Here is a 16,716-nt window from a genome sequence, read left to right on the forward strand (position 1 = left end):
CTCATCAGGGCAGACGCCTCGGAGCCAATAGAGAGCCAGATACTGAGCCGCGCCAGTCAGGTCGTGGTGTGGTCTCAGGTGGCGCCGGCCTTGATGTACGATGCTGTGTCCATGTTCGCCATCTCCCTCATCAGGGCAGACGCCTCGGAGCCAATAGAGAGCCGGAGTCTGAGCCGCGCCAGTCAGGTCGTGGTGTAGTCGCAGGTGGCGCCGGCCTTGATGTACGATGCTGTGTCCATGTTCGCCATCTCCCTCATCAGGGCAGACGCCTCGGAGCCAATAGAGAGCCAGAGTCTGAGCTGCGCCAGTCAGGAAGTGGTGTGGTGGTCGCAGGTGGCGCCTGCCTTGATGTACGATGCTGTGTCCATGTTTGCCATCTCCCTCATCAGGGCAGACGCCTCGGAGCCAATAGAGAGCCAGAGTCTGAGCTGCGCCAGTCAGGTCGTGGTGTGGTCTCAGGTGGCGCCGGCCTTGATGTACGATGCTGCGTCCATGTTCGCCATCTCCCTCATCAGAGCAGACGCCTCGGAGCCAATAGATAGCCAGAGTCTGAGCTGCGCCAGTAAGGTCGTGGTGTGGTGGTCGCAGGTGGCGCCGGCCTTGATGTACAATGCTGTGTCCATGTTCGCCATCTCCCTCATCAGGGCAGACGCCTCGGAGCCAATAGAGAGCCGGAGTCTGAGCTGCGCCAGTAAGGTCGTGGTAAGGTGGTCTCAGGTGGCGCCTGCCTTGATGTACGATGCTGTGTCCATGTTTGCCATCTCCCTCATCAGGGCAGACGCCTCGGAGCCAATAGAGAGCCATAGTCTGAGCTGCGCCAGTCAGGTCGTGGTGTAGTCGCAGGTGGCGCCGGCCTTGATGTACGATGCTGTGTCCATGTTCGCCATTACCTCATCAGGGCAGACGCCTCGGAGCCAATAGAGAGCCAGATACTGAGCCGCGCCAGTCAGGTCGTGGTGTGGTCTCAGGTGGCGCCGGCCTTGATGTACGATGCTGTGTCCATGTTCGCCATCTCCCTCATCAGGGCAGACGCCTCGGAGCCAATAGAACCAGATACTGAGCCGCGCCAGTCAGGTCGTGGTGTGGTCTCAGGTGGCGCCGGCCTTGATGTACGATGCTGTGTCCATGTTCGCCATCTCCCTCATCAGGGCAGACGCCTCGGAGCCAATAGAGAGCCGGAGTCTGAGCCGCGCCAGTCAGGTCGTGGTGTAGTCGCAGGTGGCGCCGGCCTTGATGTACGATGCTGTGTCCATGTTCGCCATCTCCCTCATCAGGGCAGACGCCTCGGAGCCAATAGAGAGCCAGATACTGAGCCGCGCCAGTCAGGTCGTGGTGTGGTCTCAGGTGGCGCCTGCCTTGATTTACGATGCTGTGTCCATGTTCGCCATCTCCCTCATCAGGGCAGACGCCTCGGAGCCAATAGAGAGCCAGATACTGAGCCGCGCCAGTCAGGTCGTGGTGTGGTCGCAGGTGGCGCCGGCCTTGATGTACGATGCTGTGTCCATGTTCGCCATCTCCCTCATCAGGGCAGACGCCTCGGAGCCAATAGAGAGCCAGATACTGAGCCGCGCCAGTCAGGTCGTGGTGTGGTCGCAGGTGGCGCCGGCCTTGAAGTACGATGCTGTGTCCATGTTCGCCATCTCCCTCATCAGGGCAGACGCCTCGGAGCCAATAGAGAGCCAGATACTGAGCCGCGCCAGTCAGGTCGTGGTGTGGTCTCAGGTGGCGCCGGCCTTGATGTACGATGCTGTGTCCATGTTCGCCATCTCCCTCATCAGGGCAGACGCCTCGGAGCCAATAGAGAGCCAGATACTGAGCCGCGCCAGTCAGGTCGTGGTGTGGTCTCAGGGGGCGCCGGCCTTGATGTACGATGCTGTGTCCATGTTCGCCATCTCCCTCATCAGGGCAGACGCCTCAGAGCCAATAGAGAGCCGGAGTCTGAGCCGCGCCAGTCAGGTCGTGGTGTAGTCGCAGGTGGCGCCGGCCTTGATGTACGATGCTGTGTCCATGTTCGCCATCTCCCTCATCAGAGCAGACACCTTGGAGCCAATAGAGAGCCAGAGTCTGAGCTGCGCCAGACAGGTCGTGGTGTGGTCTCAGGTGGCGCCTGCCTTAATGTACGATGCTGTGTCCATGTTCGTCATCTCCCTCATCAGTGCAGACACCTCGGAGCCAATAGAGAGCCAGAGTCTGAGCTGCGCCAGTCAGGTCGTGGTGTGGTCGCAGGTGGCGTTGGCCTTGATGTACGATGCTGTGTCCATGTTCGCCATCTCCCTCATCAGGGCAGACGCCTCGGAGACAATAGAGAGCCAGAGTCTGAGCCGCGCCAGTCAGGTCGTGGTGTGGTCTCAGGTGGCGCCGGCCTTGATGTACGATGCTGTGTCCATGTTCGCCATCTCCCTCATCAGGGCAGATGCCTCGGAGCCAATAGAGAGCTGGAGTCTGAGCCGCGCCAGTCAGGTCGTGGTGTGGTCTCAGGTAGCGCCGGCCTTGATGTACGATGCTGTGTCCATGTTCGCCATCTCCCTCATCAGGGCAGACGCCTCGGAGCCAATAGAGAGCCAGAGTCTGAGCTGCGCCAGTCAGGTCGTGGTGTGGTGGTCGCAGGTGGCGCCTGCCTTGATGTACGATGCTGTGTCCATGTTCGCCATCTCCCTCATCAGGGCAGACGCCTCGGAGCCAATAGAGAGCCAGAATCTGAGCTGCGCCAGTCAGGTCGTGGTGTGGTCTCAGGTGGCGCCGGCCTTGATGTACGATGCTGTGTCCATGTTCGCCATCTCCCTCATCAGTGCAGACACCTCGGAGCTAATAGAGAGCCAGAGTCTGAGCTGCGCCAGTCAGGTCGTGGTGTGGTCTCAGGTGGCGCCGGCCTTGATGTACGATGCTGTGTCCATGTTCGCCATCTCCCTCATCAGGGCAGACGCGTCGGAGCCAATAGAGAGCCAGATACTGAGCCGCGCCAGTCAGGTCGTGGTGTATTCTCAGGTGGCGCCGGCCTTGATGTACGATGCTGTGTCCATGTTCGCCATCTCCCTCATCAGGGCAGACGCTTCGGAGCCAATAGAGAGCCAGAGTCTGAGCTGCGCCAGTCAGGTCGTGGTGTGGTCTCAGGTGGCGCCGGCCTTGATGTACGATGCTGTGTCCATGTTCGCCATCTCCCTCATCAGGGCAGACGCCTCGGAGCCAATAGAGAGCCGGAGTCTGAGCCGCGCCAGTCAGGTCGTGGTGTGGTCTCAGGTGGCGCCGGCCTTGATGTACGATGCTGTGTCCATGTTCGCCATCTCCCTCATCAGGGCAGACGCCTCGGAGCCGATAGAGAGCCATAGTCTGAGCTGCGCCAGTCAGGTCGTGGTGTAGTCGCAGGTGGCGCCGGCCTTGATGTACGATGCTGTGTCCATGTTCGCCATCTCCCACATCAGGGCAGACGCCTCGGAGCCAATAGAGAGCCAGATACTGAGCCGCGCCAGTCAGGTCGTGGTGTGGTCTCAGGTGGCGCCGGCCTTGATGTACGATGCTGTGTCCATTTTCGCCATCTCCCTCATCAGGGCAGATGCCTCGGAGCCAATAGAGAGCCGGAGTCTGAGCCGCGCCAGTCAGGTCGTGGTGTGGTCTCAGGTGGCGCCGGCCTTGATGTACGATGCTGTGTCCATGTTCGCCATCTCCCTCATCAGGGCAGACGCCTCGGAGCCGATAGAGAGCCATAGTCTGAGCTGCGCCAGTCAGGTCGTGGTGTAGTCGCAGGTGGCGCCGGCCTTGATGTACGATGCTGTGTCCATGTTCGCCATCTCCCTCATCAGGGCAGACGCCTCGGAGCCAATAGAGAGCCGGAGTCTGAGCCGCGCCAGTCAGGTCGTGGTGTGGTCTCAGGTGGCGCCTGCCTTGATGTACGATGCTGTGTTCATGTTTGCCATCTCCCTCATCAGGGCAGACGCCTCGGAGCCGATAGAGAGCCATAGTCTGAGCTGCGCCAGTCAGGTCGTGGTGTAGTCGCAGGTGGCGCCGGCCTTGATGTACGATGCTGTGTCCATGTTCGCCATCTCCCTCATCAGGGCAGACGCCTCGGAGCCAATAGAGAGCCAGATACTGAGCCGCGCCAGTCAGGTCGTGGTGTGGTCTCAGGTGGCGCCGGCCTTGATGTACGATGCTGTGTCCATTTTCGCCATCTCCCTCATCAGGGCAGACGCCTCGGAGCCAATAGAGAGCCAGATACTGAGCCGCGCCAGTCAGGTCGTGGTGTGGTCTCAGGTGGCGCCGGCCTTGATGTACGATGCTGTGTCCATGTTCGCCATCTCCCTCATCAGGGCAGACGCCTCGGAGCCAATAGAGAGCCGGAGTCTAAGCCGCGCCAGTCAGGTCGTGGTGTAGTCGCAGGTGGCACCGGCCTTGATGTACGATGCTGTTTCCATGTTCGCCATCTCCCTCATCAGGGCAGACGCCTCGGAGCCAATAGAGAGCCAGATACTGAGCCGCGCCAGTCAGGTCGTGGTGTGGTCTCAGGTGGCGCCTGCCTTGATGTACGATGCTGTGTCCATGTTCGCCATCTCCCTCATCAGGGCAGACGCCTCGGAGCCAATAGAGAGCCAGATACTGAGCCGCGCCAGTCAGGTCATGGTGTGGTCGCAGGTGGCGCCGGCCTTGATGTACGATGCTGTGTCCATGTTCGCCATCTCCCTCATCAGGGCAGATGCCTCGGAGCCAATAGAGAGCCAGATACTGAGCCGCGCCAGTCAGGTCGTGGTGTAGTCTGAGGTGGCGCCGGCCTTGATGTACGATGCTGTGTCCATGTTCGCCATCTCCCTCATCAGGGCAGACGCCTCGGAGCCAATAGAGAGCCAGAGTCTGAGCTGCGCCAGTCAGGTCGTGGTGTGGTGGTTGCAGGTGGCGCCTGCCTTGATGTACTATGCTGTGTCCATGTTCGCCATCTCCCTCATCAGGGCAGACGCCTCGGAGCCCATAGAGAGCCAGAGTCTGAGCTGCGCCAGTCAGGTCGTGGTGTGGTCTCAGGTGGCGCCGGCCTTGATGTAGGATGCTGTGTCCATGTTCGCCATCTCCCTCATCAGGGCAGACGCCTCGGAGCCAATAGAGAGCCGGAGTCTGAGCCGCGCCAGTCAGGTCGTGGTGTGGTCTCAGGTGGCGCCGGCCTTGATGTACGATGCTGTGTCCATGTTCGCCATCTCCCTCATCAGAGCAGACGCCTCGGAGCCAATAGATAGCCAGAGTCTGAGCTGCGCCAGTAAGGTCGTGGTGTGGTGGTCGCAGGTGGCGCCGGCCTTGATGTACGATGCTGTGTCCATGTTCGCCATCTCCCTCATCAGGGCAGACGCCTCGGAGCCAATAGAGAGCCGGAGTCTGAGCCGCGCCAGTCAGGTCGTGGTGTGGTGGTCGCAGGTGGAGCCTGCCTTGATGTACGATGCTGTGTCCATGTTCGCCATCTCCCTCATCAGGGCAGACGCCTCGGAGCCAATAGAGAGCCAGAGTCTGAGCTGCGCCAGTCAGTTTGTGGTGTGGTCTCAGGTGGCGCCGGCCTTGATGTACGATGCTGTGTCCATGTTCGCCATCTCCCTCATCAGAGCATACGCCTTGGAGCCAATAGAGAGCCAGAGTCTGAGCTGCGCCAGACAGGTCGTGGTGTGGTCTCAGGTGGCGCCTGCCTTGATGTACGATGCTGTGTCCATGTTCGCCATCTCCCTCATCAGTGCAGACACCTCGGAGCCAATATAGAGCCAGAGTCTGAGCTGTGCCAGTCAGGTCGTGGTGTGGTCGCAGGTGGCGCTGGCCTTGATGTACGATGCTGTGTCCATGTTCGCCATCTCTCTCATCAGGGCAGACGCCTCGGAGACAATAGAGAGCCAGAGTCTGAGCCGCGCCAGTCAGGTCGTGGTGTGGTCTCAGGTGGCGCCGGCCTTGATGTACGATGCTGTGTCCATGTTCGCCATCTCCCTCATCAGGGCAGACGCCTCGGAGCCAATAGAGAGCTGGAGTCTGAGCCGCGCCAGTCAGGTCGTGGTGTGGTCTCAGGTAGCGCCGGCCTTGATGTACGATGCTGTGTCCATGTTCGCCATCTCCCTCATCAGGGCAGACGCCTCGGAGCCAATAGAGAGCCAGAGTCTGAGCTGCGCCAGTCAGGTCGTGGTGTGGTGGTCGCAGGTGGCGCCTGCCTTGATGTACGATGCTGTGTCCATGTTCGCCATCTCCCTCATCAGGGCAGACGCCTCGGAGCCAATAGAGAGCCAGAATCTGAGCTGCGCCAGTCAGGTCGTGGTGTGGTCTCAGGTGGCGCCGGCCTTGATGTACGATGCTGTGTCCATGTTCGCCATCTCCCTCATCAGTGCAGACACCTCGGAGCTAATAGAGAGCCAGAGTCTGAGCTGCGCCAGTCAGGTCGTGGTGTGGTCTCAGGTGGCGCCGGCCTTGATGTACGATGCTGTGTCCATGTTCGCCATCTCCCTCATCAGGGCAGACGGCTCGGAGCCAATAGAGAGCCAGATACTGAGCCGCGCCAGTCAGGTCGTGGTGTGGTCTCAGGTGGCGCCGGCCTTGATGTACGATGCTGTGTCCATGTTCGCCATGTCCCTCATCAGGGCAGACGCCTCGGAGCCAATAGAGAGCCAGAGTCTGAGCTGCGCCAGTCAGGTCGTGGTGTGGTGGTCGCAGGTGGCGCCTGCCTTGATGTACGATGCTGTGTCCATGTTCGCCATCTCCCTCATCAGGGCAGACGCCTCGGAGCCAATAGAGAGCCAGAGTCTGAGCTGCGCCAGTCAGGTCGTGGTGTGGTCTCAGGTGGCGCCGGCCTCGATGTACGATGCTGCGTCGATGTTCGCCATCTCCCTCATCAGGGCAGACGCCTCGGAGCCAATAGAGAGCCGGAGTCTGAGCCGCGCCAGTCAGGTCGTGGTGTGGTCTCAGGTGGCGCCGGCCTTGATGTACGATGCTGTGTCCATGTTCGCCATCTCCCTCATCAGGGCAGACGCCTCGGAGCCAATAGATAGCCAGAGTCTGAGCTGCGCCAGTAAGGTAGTGGTGTGGTGGTCGCAGGTGGCGCCGGCCTTGATGTACGATGCTGTGTCCATGTTCGCCATCTCCCTCATCAGGGCAGACGCCTCGGAGCCAATAGAGAGCCGGAGTCTGAGCTGCGCCAGTAAGGTCGTGGTAAGGTGGTCTCAGGTGGCGCCTGCCTTGATGTACGATGCTGTGTCCATGTTTGCCATCTCCCTCTTCAGGGCAGACGCCTCGGAGCCAATAGAGAGCCATAGTCTGAGCTGCGCCAGTCAGGTCGTGGTGTAGTCGCAGGTGGCGCCGGCCTTGATGTACGATGCTGTGTCCATGTTCGCCATCTCCCTCATCAGGGCAGACGCCTCGGAGCCAATAGAGAGCCAGATACTGAGCCGCGCCAGTCAGGTCGTGGTGTGGTCTCAGGTGGCGCCGGCCTTGATGTACGATGCTGTGTCCATGTTCGCCATCTCCCTCATCAGGGCAGACGCCTCGGAGCCAATAGAGAGCCAGATACTGAGCCGCGCCAGTCAGGTCGTGGTGTGCTCTCAGGTGGCGCCGGCCTTGATGTACGATGCTGTGTCCATGTTCGCCATCTCCCTCATCAGGGCAGACGCCTCGGAGCCAATAGAGAGCCGGAGTCTGAGCCGCGCCAGTCAGGTCGTGGTGTGGTCTCAGGTGGCGCCGGCCTTGATGTACGATGCTGTGTCCATGTTCGCCATCTCCCTCATCAGGGCAGACGCCTCGGAGCCAATAGATAGCCAGAGTCTGAGCTGCGCCAGTAAGGTCGTGGTGTGGTGGTCGCAGGTGGCGCCGTCCTTGATGTACGATGCTGTGTCCATGTTCGCCATCTCCCTCATCAGGGCAGACGCCTCGGAGCCAATAGAGAGCCAGAGTCTGAGCTGCGCGAGGCCACAGCCCTGGGTGCATGGCGAGCATGTCAACAGGTACATGAAAATGGTGAGTCCACACTTTCCTCTGGTTTTTCACAGAAGTGCTTCGCGCCCATGGTTACTCATATTCACTTCATTATCCACTGTGTATACATATCCCTACTAATATTATAAAGGTGAAAGTGTGTTTGTTTGTTATTCTTTCCCGCTGCAATGGAACAAGGGATGGCATACAGATAGTTTATGGGTGGGGAATGTCTTAAGACTTGGTACATATAATCATGAAATTCCATTCCTACAGTAGTGAAAAATGAGTAAATTGAGTTTTATAATAGAATATTATAGGTGGTATGTTATAGACACATAAACAGTGAGTTTGTGTAATTTCTGTATGTCCGCCACACACAGGGCCGCAACTAGAGTCTCTGGGACCCGGGGCATGAATGGATTCATGCGGCCCCCCCCCCCCCTTCTTTTTTTGCACATACCACACAAATAAAGCGGGGGGTCCGGGGGCCCTCCCACGGAAAAATGGTGCTATTTAAGCATTTTTTATACCTACATGTAACAGTTTCTGTGCTACTGTAACTTCCATGCATGAACCCACTATGTCCATAAAGTAGTCCGTATAATCACTAGACTTGTTCATTAAATATTTTGAGACGTTATATTGTAAATCAGATTAGACATTCCTGGCATGCAAGTTAAAAAACTTTTTACTAGTTACCAGTTTTAGTAGGAATTACAATGCAAGCGATTTCGGCGCCCCCACAGCTTTGCGCCCGGGGTGTATGCCCCGCTTGCCCCCCCCCCCCCCCCCCTTCCTAGTTGCGGCCCTGGCCACACATGGTCATATAGTAAGGTCTAGCAACTTTCTATCCTTCTCTTTGGGAAACCACCCGTTTAATAAAGCTCGCAGCTGCTAGTAAACTAAAGGCGCTAATAACAGTTTAGGTTAAAACTTCGTCAATAAGTGGCGTTGCCTTGAATTTGATGCATTCGTCGCATCTTGCCTAGAGGTTACTTGCCTTCCCACAAATGAAGCTGAAGATTGGGGTCCCGATTTTGCTGATGTGTAGCCTTAATTCACCGAGATTCTGCAATCAATGGGACATTAGAATCAAAATTTCCCGTTTTTCAAAGTGTGTGTCCTACAAACTTGAAACTCGGTAGTGATATTCCTTATATTTTAATATGTTTGTCCTCGACAACGCCAGGTACTTCAGCTAGTGTGTGTATGTGTGTTTTTCGTCTTTATAGTCTGTGTTTAACCTACTTAGTTTGACTGGTTTGTCTATTGGTCAGGATGGAAGTAATTGCAAGTCAGAAGACGTGCGTTTACATCACTGGCGAAAAATTTCTTAGTATGAGTTTTTTTGCATGGCCACAAATGTAGTATAGCCAGAATGTGTTCTGGGGCTTGTTATACGGGAATCGTTTCATCTATCGAGTCATCTCGATATTGTTTCGACAAGGTAGCAATTCTAACCACAAAAATTATTGAAAGCAATAAAAGTATATTATAAGAAGATAATCGTAAAATGCCACAGTCGCTGAAATAAGTTCGAGTTTTTCAATTTCCTCTCTCCATCGAAACTTGAAAGTGGGAATAACGTCACAGCAGCAACTTTAAATATTAAAAACTAAAGCTAGCTTTCTTAAGTTATAGAAATAAAATTAATTTTAAAAACATTATGTGATGTATTAAACTACCATGTTAGTAATATAAAATAGTCGGTTCTGCCCTAGTACCAGTAGGTGGATTTAGATTGTATCAGCGTCCTACATCTGTATTTGTTGTCACGATGGCCATATTGGATGCCCCTGTCCTTTGACCTTCATCTGGACTCAAGTCGCCATCTTGGATGACCTTGGCCCATGCCGTCATCTTGGATTTCATCATTTTGAATAATGCTCTCACAGCCACCATTTCGCATTCTGATGTCATGGCCACCATCTTAGATTATGACTTAACGACCTCCATCTTATATTCTGGTTTCATGACAGCCTTCTTGTGTTTTTTCCACTGGTCACCATCTTGGATTCTAACATCACAATCAATGTGTTTTTTTCTAATTAAGTTCACCATCTTGAATTATGTTATATTCACCATCTATGTTTCTGCTGTTAGTTCCTAGAGTAAGCCAGCATCGCTGTGTCTTGTGCATGTAAAGTCATTGTTTAATGACCTACCAGTGTTTTATGACCCATGTAAAAATATTTAATTGATTTTTATACAAAGTACATAGGATGCATGGTTATTCGAACCATGACCAGTCGAGCAATATTCATGTATCGCGCCATCCAGCAATCACTCACCAGTTATCTTTCTCTCTCTCTCCCTCCTCCATGGCAACGTTGGAAAGTAACGCAAACGTTAAGAAGTATAACCTAAATAATGGCAATGATTGTGAAAATATAGAGAAATCGTAGTAATTAACCCTGTAGTACACACTCCTGTGTAACTGAAAATGTAGGTATTAATGTCATTATGAATAATCTAACAATTCATGTAAGTAAAATGTCTACTATATTTTTTGAAGATATAGCATACTGAATAAGCATTTGATGAAGTCTACTTACTTCTGTGTGGAGTTGCACGTGTGATGCGTGTGGTGGTCATGCACCGATGTGTATTTTTAGAATTCAAGATCCTCGAGGGAGCAGTACATCACTCGGTAGTCCAGATAGCTAACAAAGCTGGCGACGAGAACAACAAACAGCAATAGTGTGTTCGGCTCGCAGTTCAAGTTCCTGGGGCTGAGCGGAGAGGTGTCGTTCGACGCGCTCTCAGGCCGGCGCAAGGACATCACCCTGGAGGTGATGGAGGTGTCCCACGCCAAGCTCAGGAAGATCGGCAACTGGACCATGCACGGCGGCATCACGCAGGAGAAGGACTACGGCGCGCAGGTGTCGCAAGAAGCCAAGCAGATGATGCGCAACAAGACCTTCATTATCGCTTCCAAGATAGTGAGTAGGCCTGCATTCTTCAACTAAACCAATACACCTTTGCTAAAAACACGTGTAAACGTTTTTAGTATTCATCAGTGTTGACATACAATCTAGTAGTATATAATAGGGCATTCGGGCACAGGGAGCAGGATGTGGGTTGGGATTGCGACGTCACGGCGGCCATCCAAGATGACCATGACGACCTTTGACCTTGACCTTCAAGATTTGCCCAAATTTGATTAAAATTCACCAAAGTCATTCAAAAATTACATTTTTTTAGAAAACATCCGTCAAAAAACCCTCAAAAATTTTGAAAAATAAAAAAAATCTTTACTTTGTATGAAAAATTCCTGTCATGAGAAAAGTGTCCATTTTGGTCCTAAATATTGCCAACGGCTTGAAAAGTCCATATTCAGGCTTAAATTCCATATCGACAAGCCTCCGATAAGCCTCTGACGACATATTGGATTGTGATATAACTATGAAATTTTTTGTTACGCCCCACCATCAGGATTTCCGTATTTTTATTCTAGAAAATTGGGGAAAAAATTAAAAATAACAAAAATTAATTCATTAAAAAAGTCACTCTACCATCTTGGATTCAAGAGCAGTTCATTTATCGTTATGGTAATAATCTTTAATTCTAGAATATTACACTTTATTTACGCCCACCATTTTGTTTTCTAGAATTTTCCGACATTTTGAATTCTGCCATTTTGTTGACATGAACATGGACTTTTAAAACAGAAGATTTATTCTCGCAAATCAAATGTATACCAAGCTTCAGCAAACATACTATGGTTGTGGACTGACACAGGTACTGAGTCCCGACAGTTTCAAGAACAAGGTTCCGTTAATTGAGTTTGGCGTTTATAAACTGGATGATTAAATATATTTAAACAATTTCGACTGCAGGATCGAAATATCGACCAGTGAAAATTTTACACCAAAAACCTAAACCTTTCGTCTGATACTTCACGATCGGCTTGCATCGTACAATTGCCGAGAAGAGCTTTTAAAAATTCTGTCTTTAATTCTGTTTCGTTTCCTATATTTATTTCGTTTATTTAGTCATGACAGATCATTGCTAGCGACAAAATGTACAGCAACCTTCAAGATTTCCACAGCCAAAATGGATTCGTGCTCAAAGAAAATCGGCGTTACCTACGAGGACGACGGCAGGACTCGAACCCGCATCTTCCGGCCTCCATATGCCTGGAAACTACTGGACGAAAAAAGCAAATGCTCGAATGAATGGCTATGCAAACATTACCACGGCTTAGAGTTGTCGAAGGTAAAATTCCATACCACCAAGTGAAAAACACTCTAGATGATTTGCTACAGCAGACCGCGTGACTTCATCTCTGCCGCTGCAGTGGGGCAGAAACATAGGCTGAGCTAGTTTTGTGATAGAGCCACCGAAATTGTCGATCTACAGACCAACTATGGTTGTCCGTCCCTGCACAAGCTTAGTGCAATATATGGCGAGCAGCCACACGACAATTTGATCGAGTGTGTGCCTGTAACAACTCCCCCCAAATGCGGGAATGGCACTCGTAGTGTGAGTAGAGTGTCCATATATTAAAATCGTGTAATTGTTCGTGCCTTCAGTTGTTGTCCAACCTGCAAGAAGTTTTTTTTCATTTCATCCTGCCAACGTGAACGTGAGCATAAGAGCTAGCTTCTGCAGTGCAGCTACAGGGATGCCGTCTATCTATGTACATACACAGAAACCTGTGAAGGAGGCGCTAATCACTGGAAGTTTTTGCACTTTCCTGTGTCTTACGAACCGACTCAGCTGCTACTAGATTGCTACGAACCTGTAAACTGTGCTGTCTACCATTGGAAACCGCACATAATCCTTCCAGCCAGCATAGAAGAAGTAGTTTTCTTAAGAAACGATACTGATCAGCCAATATTTTGTCACATTTAGAGAGAAAACTAAATAATTACCAAAAAAATAAAATAAATGAAAAAAAAAACAAAACAAATTCTGGCTTGTGTTAGAGCTCTATCACAAGACTTGTTTTGATCGAAACCGCACCTTGCATTATCTCCCTTAAGGTATCATAGATTTCCCATAAAGCTGGAAAAATAAAATATTGAAGTAAATAATTTAATTTGGCCGGTTTATTCTGAGAGTAAAAGATCTGTATATTTCGGGCCCTGTTTAGCATTCGGTCCACTGTAGAATAAGACTCAGACGAAGGATTTAATGACTGGAGAAAAGCACAATACCAAGTAGCTCAGCATGACAACTCTGCGCTTCATAATATAGTTTAATTAGTTTGAAAGTTAGATGTGAGATTGGTGGCCGACTCAACAGAGGTATCGTTGATTTCCCATGAAGCTGGATCTTTGTTTAGATGTACTGTTATTTGCACTTTATCATTACTTAACGTATGGTTCAAAGACGCATCACAATTGTTATACTTATTGATGATTCCTCTACCGCCTCTTTGTCAAAAACATGAATATCTATTTATAAAAAAGCAGATGACTGTTGTTGCTGGACCGCAGGGTTCAAATCCGTTTCATCTTTTCTAGACGTTACTGTGTCAGTACATGCTGTCAAAGTTTCTGGTTTTTCAACACTACTTCCACTTCCACTTGTAAAAAAAGTCCATTTACAACATGTTACGGATAACCTGTTCTTATCTTATATTTTTCATTTTGGCCTTCTATAAAGAACTCCTTTTTATGGTTTACTCCATGTACTCATGTTTATCTTGTCATGTCCTGCATTTGCCCTCGGCCTCCTCTCTCTGCAACCAACATGGCCGCCTCGCAAAGAAAGCTGTATCCCAACAGGCTTCTCTACACCAGCCGTGGGATATAGGCTAAGAGTGGTGTCGCGAACATATCATAGATGGCAGCACGCATCTTTTGAACGGTTATAGCAGTGCATATGGATTTATTAATGACTGGATCATATAAAATGTGTGTCAGTGATATGTATGTCATAAGTAAATAATATCCTAGTGTGGGAATTACTGGGGAGGGCACAGGATGGCCTGCTTTCTGTATTGGGAAAAATTATGTCGCTCTTGTCAGTGATCATTGTCTGAAGGAGCTGTATATAAGCTAGGTCGAAATGTGCCTAGCCAGAGATCCTTACCCCAGAGAAATTTGGGGAAATACAGCAGTAATATTGGATTGGTGTTTTGTTTTACTTACTGCTCTCCTCTCCCTTCTCCCTCTCTCTCTCCTCTTCCTCCGGAGCGGCCTTCGGGATTACGCTCTGGAATCCTTTGCTGGAGCGGCCTTCGGGATTATGCTCTAGACTCCCTTCCCCCCTTGGAGCGGCCCTTCGGAGATTTCGCTCTAGGCTCCTGTTCTCCTATCCTTGAAGTGGCCTTCGGGTGCTCGCTCTAAGGCTCCACCTAACGCCCCTTCCTCGCACTGTACCTGACTCCACCCCTCCTCTACCCCTGACCCAGCAAAAGGGCAGGTTAGACCAATATCTGTGCATCAAGGAGCAGCTGCCAACCTACCAGTGGACCTGTCGCCCCACCTCATGCCACTCCATCACCCGACGCTGTTGCCGGGACACGTCAATTTGGCGCCCAACTTGGGGCCTGTGTCAGTCTAGATAGGCTGAGGACCACCTACCACCGCTAGAGCTTCTCATCACAGCCAGAGCAACACCCACTTCCAGGAGTGCAGAAAACACCTGGTGGCACCCAACCCAACTGAAGGATGTCTTCTGGATCCTGTGCAGCACCCCGCTGCAGTGTACCGGATGGACCCAGCATTCCCTGTGTATGCTGCAATGCCCAGTTTCACCTACAATGCCTTGGTTTCGTGGAACAAGTCATTGAACAGGCGTATATCCATATATGCCAGCCCTGCAGACAACTTCTGTTAGAGAAGAAGCCAACAGTTCCTGCTCTCCGGCGCTGCTTTGCGCCTAACTGCCCTGGGACAGCCCTAGTCCGCGTCACCTGCCAGGCCTGTCAGTGCGACTACCAGCTCGCCTGTCTAGGCTGGGAAGATACACCACTGGACCTTGCTGGGATGTCGTTTACCTGCACCCAGTGTAGAGTGAATCCCACTTTACCTTCAAGTACAAGATCTGCAAGTGTACCTCGGCCCTTTAGGGGTCAGGATCATGAGGATCCTGTGCAAGCTGTACACCAATGGGAGCAAGCCCTACGGGCACATGCAATCCACCCCACCGAATGGGTGGACCAGATAGGTCCATTACTACTTGGGGAAGCCTCTAGATGGTGGAATAACCATGACGGTCTGTATGACACCTGGGAAGAGTTCACAGGGGGCTTCCTGAACCATTTTGGAAACCAATCAAGACTGGCAAATCTTACTGCCCAATTATATGGTACCAAACAAAAGGAAGGAGAGGATGTCGAAAGTTTCTTACTACAGAAAAGGAAACTTTATAAGAGGCTACACCCAGGGAGAGACCCAAATGAATTTCTTCCTACCTTGTTGGAGCTGGTGCGGCCCAACCTACGGACATTTCTACGGCATCCGCCTCCCGAGAATTTATCCGAACTTATGGTTCGAGCCACTGCCGTGCAGCGAGACTGTCTCGAAACTAGGGGCACTGTAACAAGTAAACCTTGTCCACCACCAACCCGGGTACAAGAATATGCTACCCCCAACAAAAGGTTGCCGAAGTGTTGGCACTGCCCTGAACAACACTTTCACAAAGACTGCCCAGTGCTCCGCTGCAAACAGTCTGAAAGGAACAGCCTCAACACAGTAGACCCCTGGAGGGAAAGAGTGGTGTCAACGAGCCCTACCCCTACACCGAAGGTAGAAAACCTCAACTCCCAAGCTTGGCTCGAAAGTAGACCGACCCCGAGCCTTATGTGCGTACAGCACCACCCACAACAAGAACTGCCAAGAGTCAAGGTGCAACTGGACTCACAGCCCATTCAGGCTCTTATCGACTCAGCCGCCACCACTAATTTTGTGCACGAGAGTATTGTGCAGAGAACAGGGACCCCTATTAAGTCCCAACCCCAAATGGCCCAGCTTGCCACCCAGGGATCCGCCATGACCTTACTGGGTAATGCTATGGTACAATGCTGCATAGCCGATGTGGAGATGGAGATCCCATGTCTGGTCGCGAAGGACCTTCGAGAAGAACTCGTGTTGGGCCAAGATTGGCTCACCCAGCAGCAGGCGACATTGGACTTCGAAGATAAAACTATACTCTTCGGACGAACGTCCCACCGAACTCTTAACTGGGGCACCAAAGGAATGGGTGACCGGAACACCCCTAATCAAAGTGGTGTTAACCCTAATCCTGGAATCTGCACAGAACAAGGAGACTACCCTATGGTTGGGTTGATGCAAGGGGACCAGCGACCCCAAGAAACTCCTTCCCCACGCTCTGCCACAACCAAGCTGAGCCAAAATAACTCAGGCAGTGGTTTTCAATGGCGTCAGAAAGGAGGAACCCCAAAGGGGAAATCAACCATGCAGTCGTGGAGACAGCCGTTGAGCGACGCCTCCATAAAAGCAAGGTGCAACTGGAATAGAGAGTCCGTTCAAGACCGAGGACTATGGATTCCCCAGAACAGGATTCACCTGCTGCCATGGAGACAGAAAACAGATCTGTCATCAATACCCCGCAACCCCAGGAACCTGCTAGTCCCTCCTCACCGGGACAAGATTGTGCCTCCAGAACCCTCAGACCACGGGACCGGCTGGTCAGACCAGCCCGCTACCGACTAACCTCCCCATAGTGCAGTGGCCAGTGTAGCAAGGTCAGCCCTGGGACTGAAGCCCAGGGTACTGACCTCTGGCAGATGCAACGATCCAGGCCGAGGCCACAGAGGGAGGGGGCGAATTGTCATGTCCTGCATTTGCCCTCGGCCTCCTCTCTCTGCAACCAACATGGCCGCCTCGC

The 16,716-nt window shown here is 52.1% G+C and overlaps 1 protein-coding gene across 6 annotated transcripts in view; it reads left to right on the forward strand.

The window, feature by feature from the left end:
* The window catches only part of LOC134533325 (glutamate receptor ionotropic, kainate 2-like), a 406,907-nt gene that overhangs the window by 224,661 nt on the left and 165,530 nt on the right, over positions 1–16,716 (forward strand). For 4 of the 6 annotated variants that reach the window (XM_063370828.1, XM_063370827.1, XM_063370829.1 and 1 more), the window contains 2 exons: positions 7,798–7,950; positions 10,629–10,853. In XM_063370828.1, coding sequence (XP_063226898.1) covers positions 7,798–7,950; positions 10,629–10,853 — 378 coding nt within the window. The remainder of the gene's footprint in view (positions 1–7,797; positions 7,951–10,628; positions 10,854–16,716) is intronic. The other 2 variants (XM_063370832.1, XM_063370833.1) reach the window with 1 other exon arrangement.

This window comes from Bacillus rossius, chromosome 6 (assembly GCF_032445375.1).
Source record: "Bacillus rossius redtenbacheri isolate Brsri chromosome 6, Brsri_v3, whole genome shotgun sequence".
Taxonomy (NCBI): Eukaryota; Metazoa; Arthropoda; class Insecta; order Phasmatodea; family Bacillidae; genus Bacillus; species Bacillus rossius.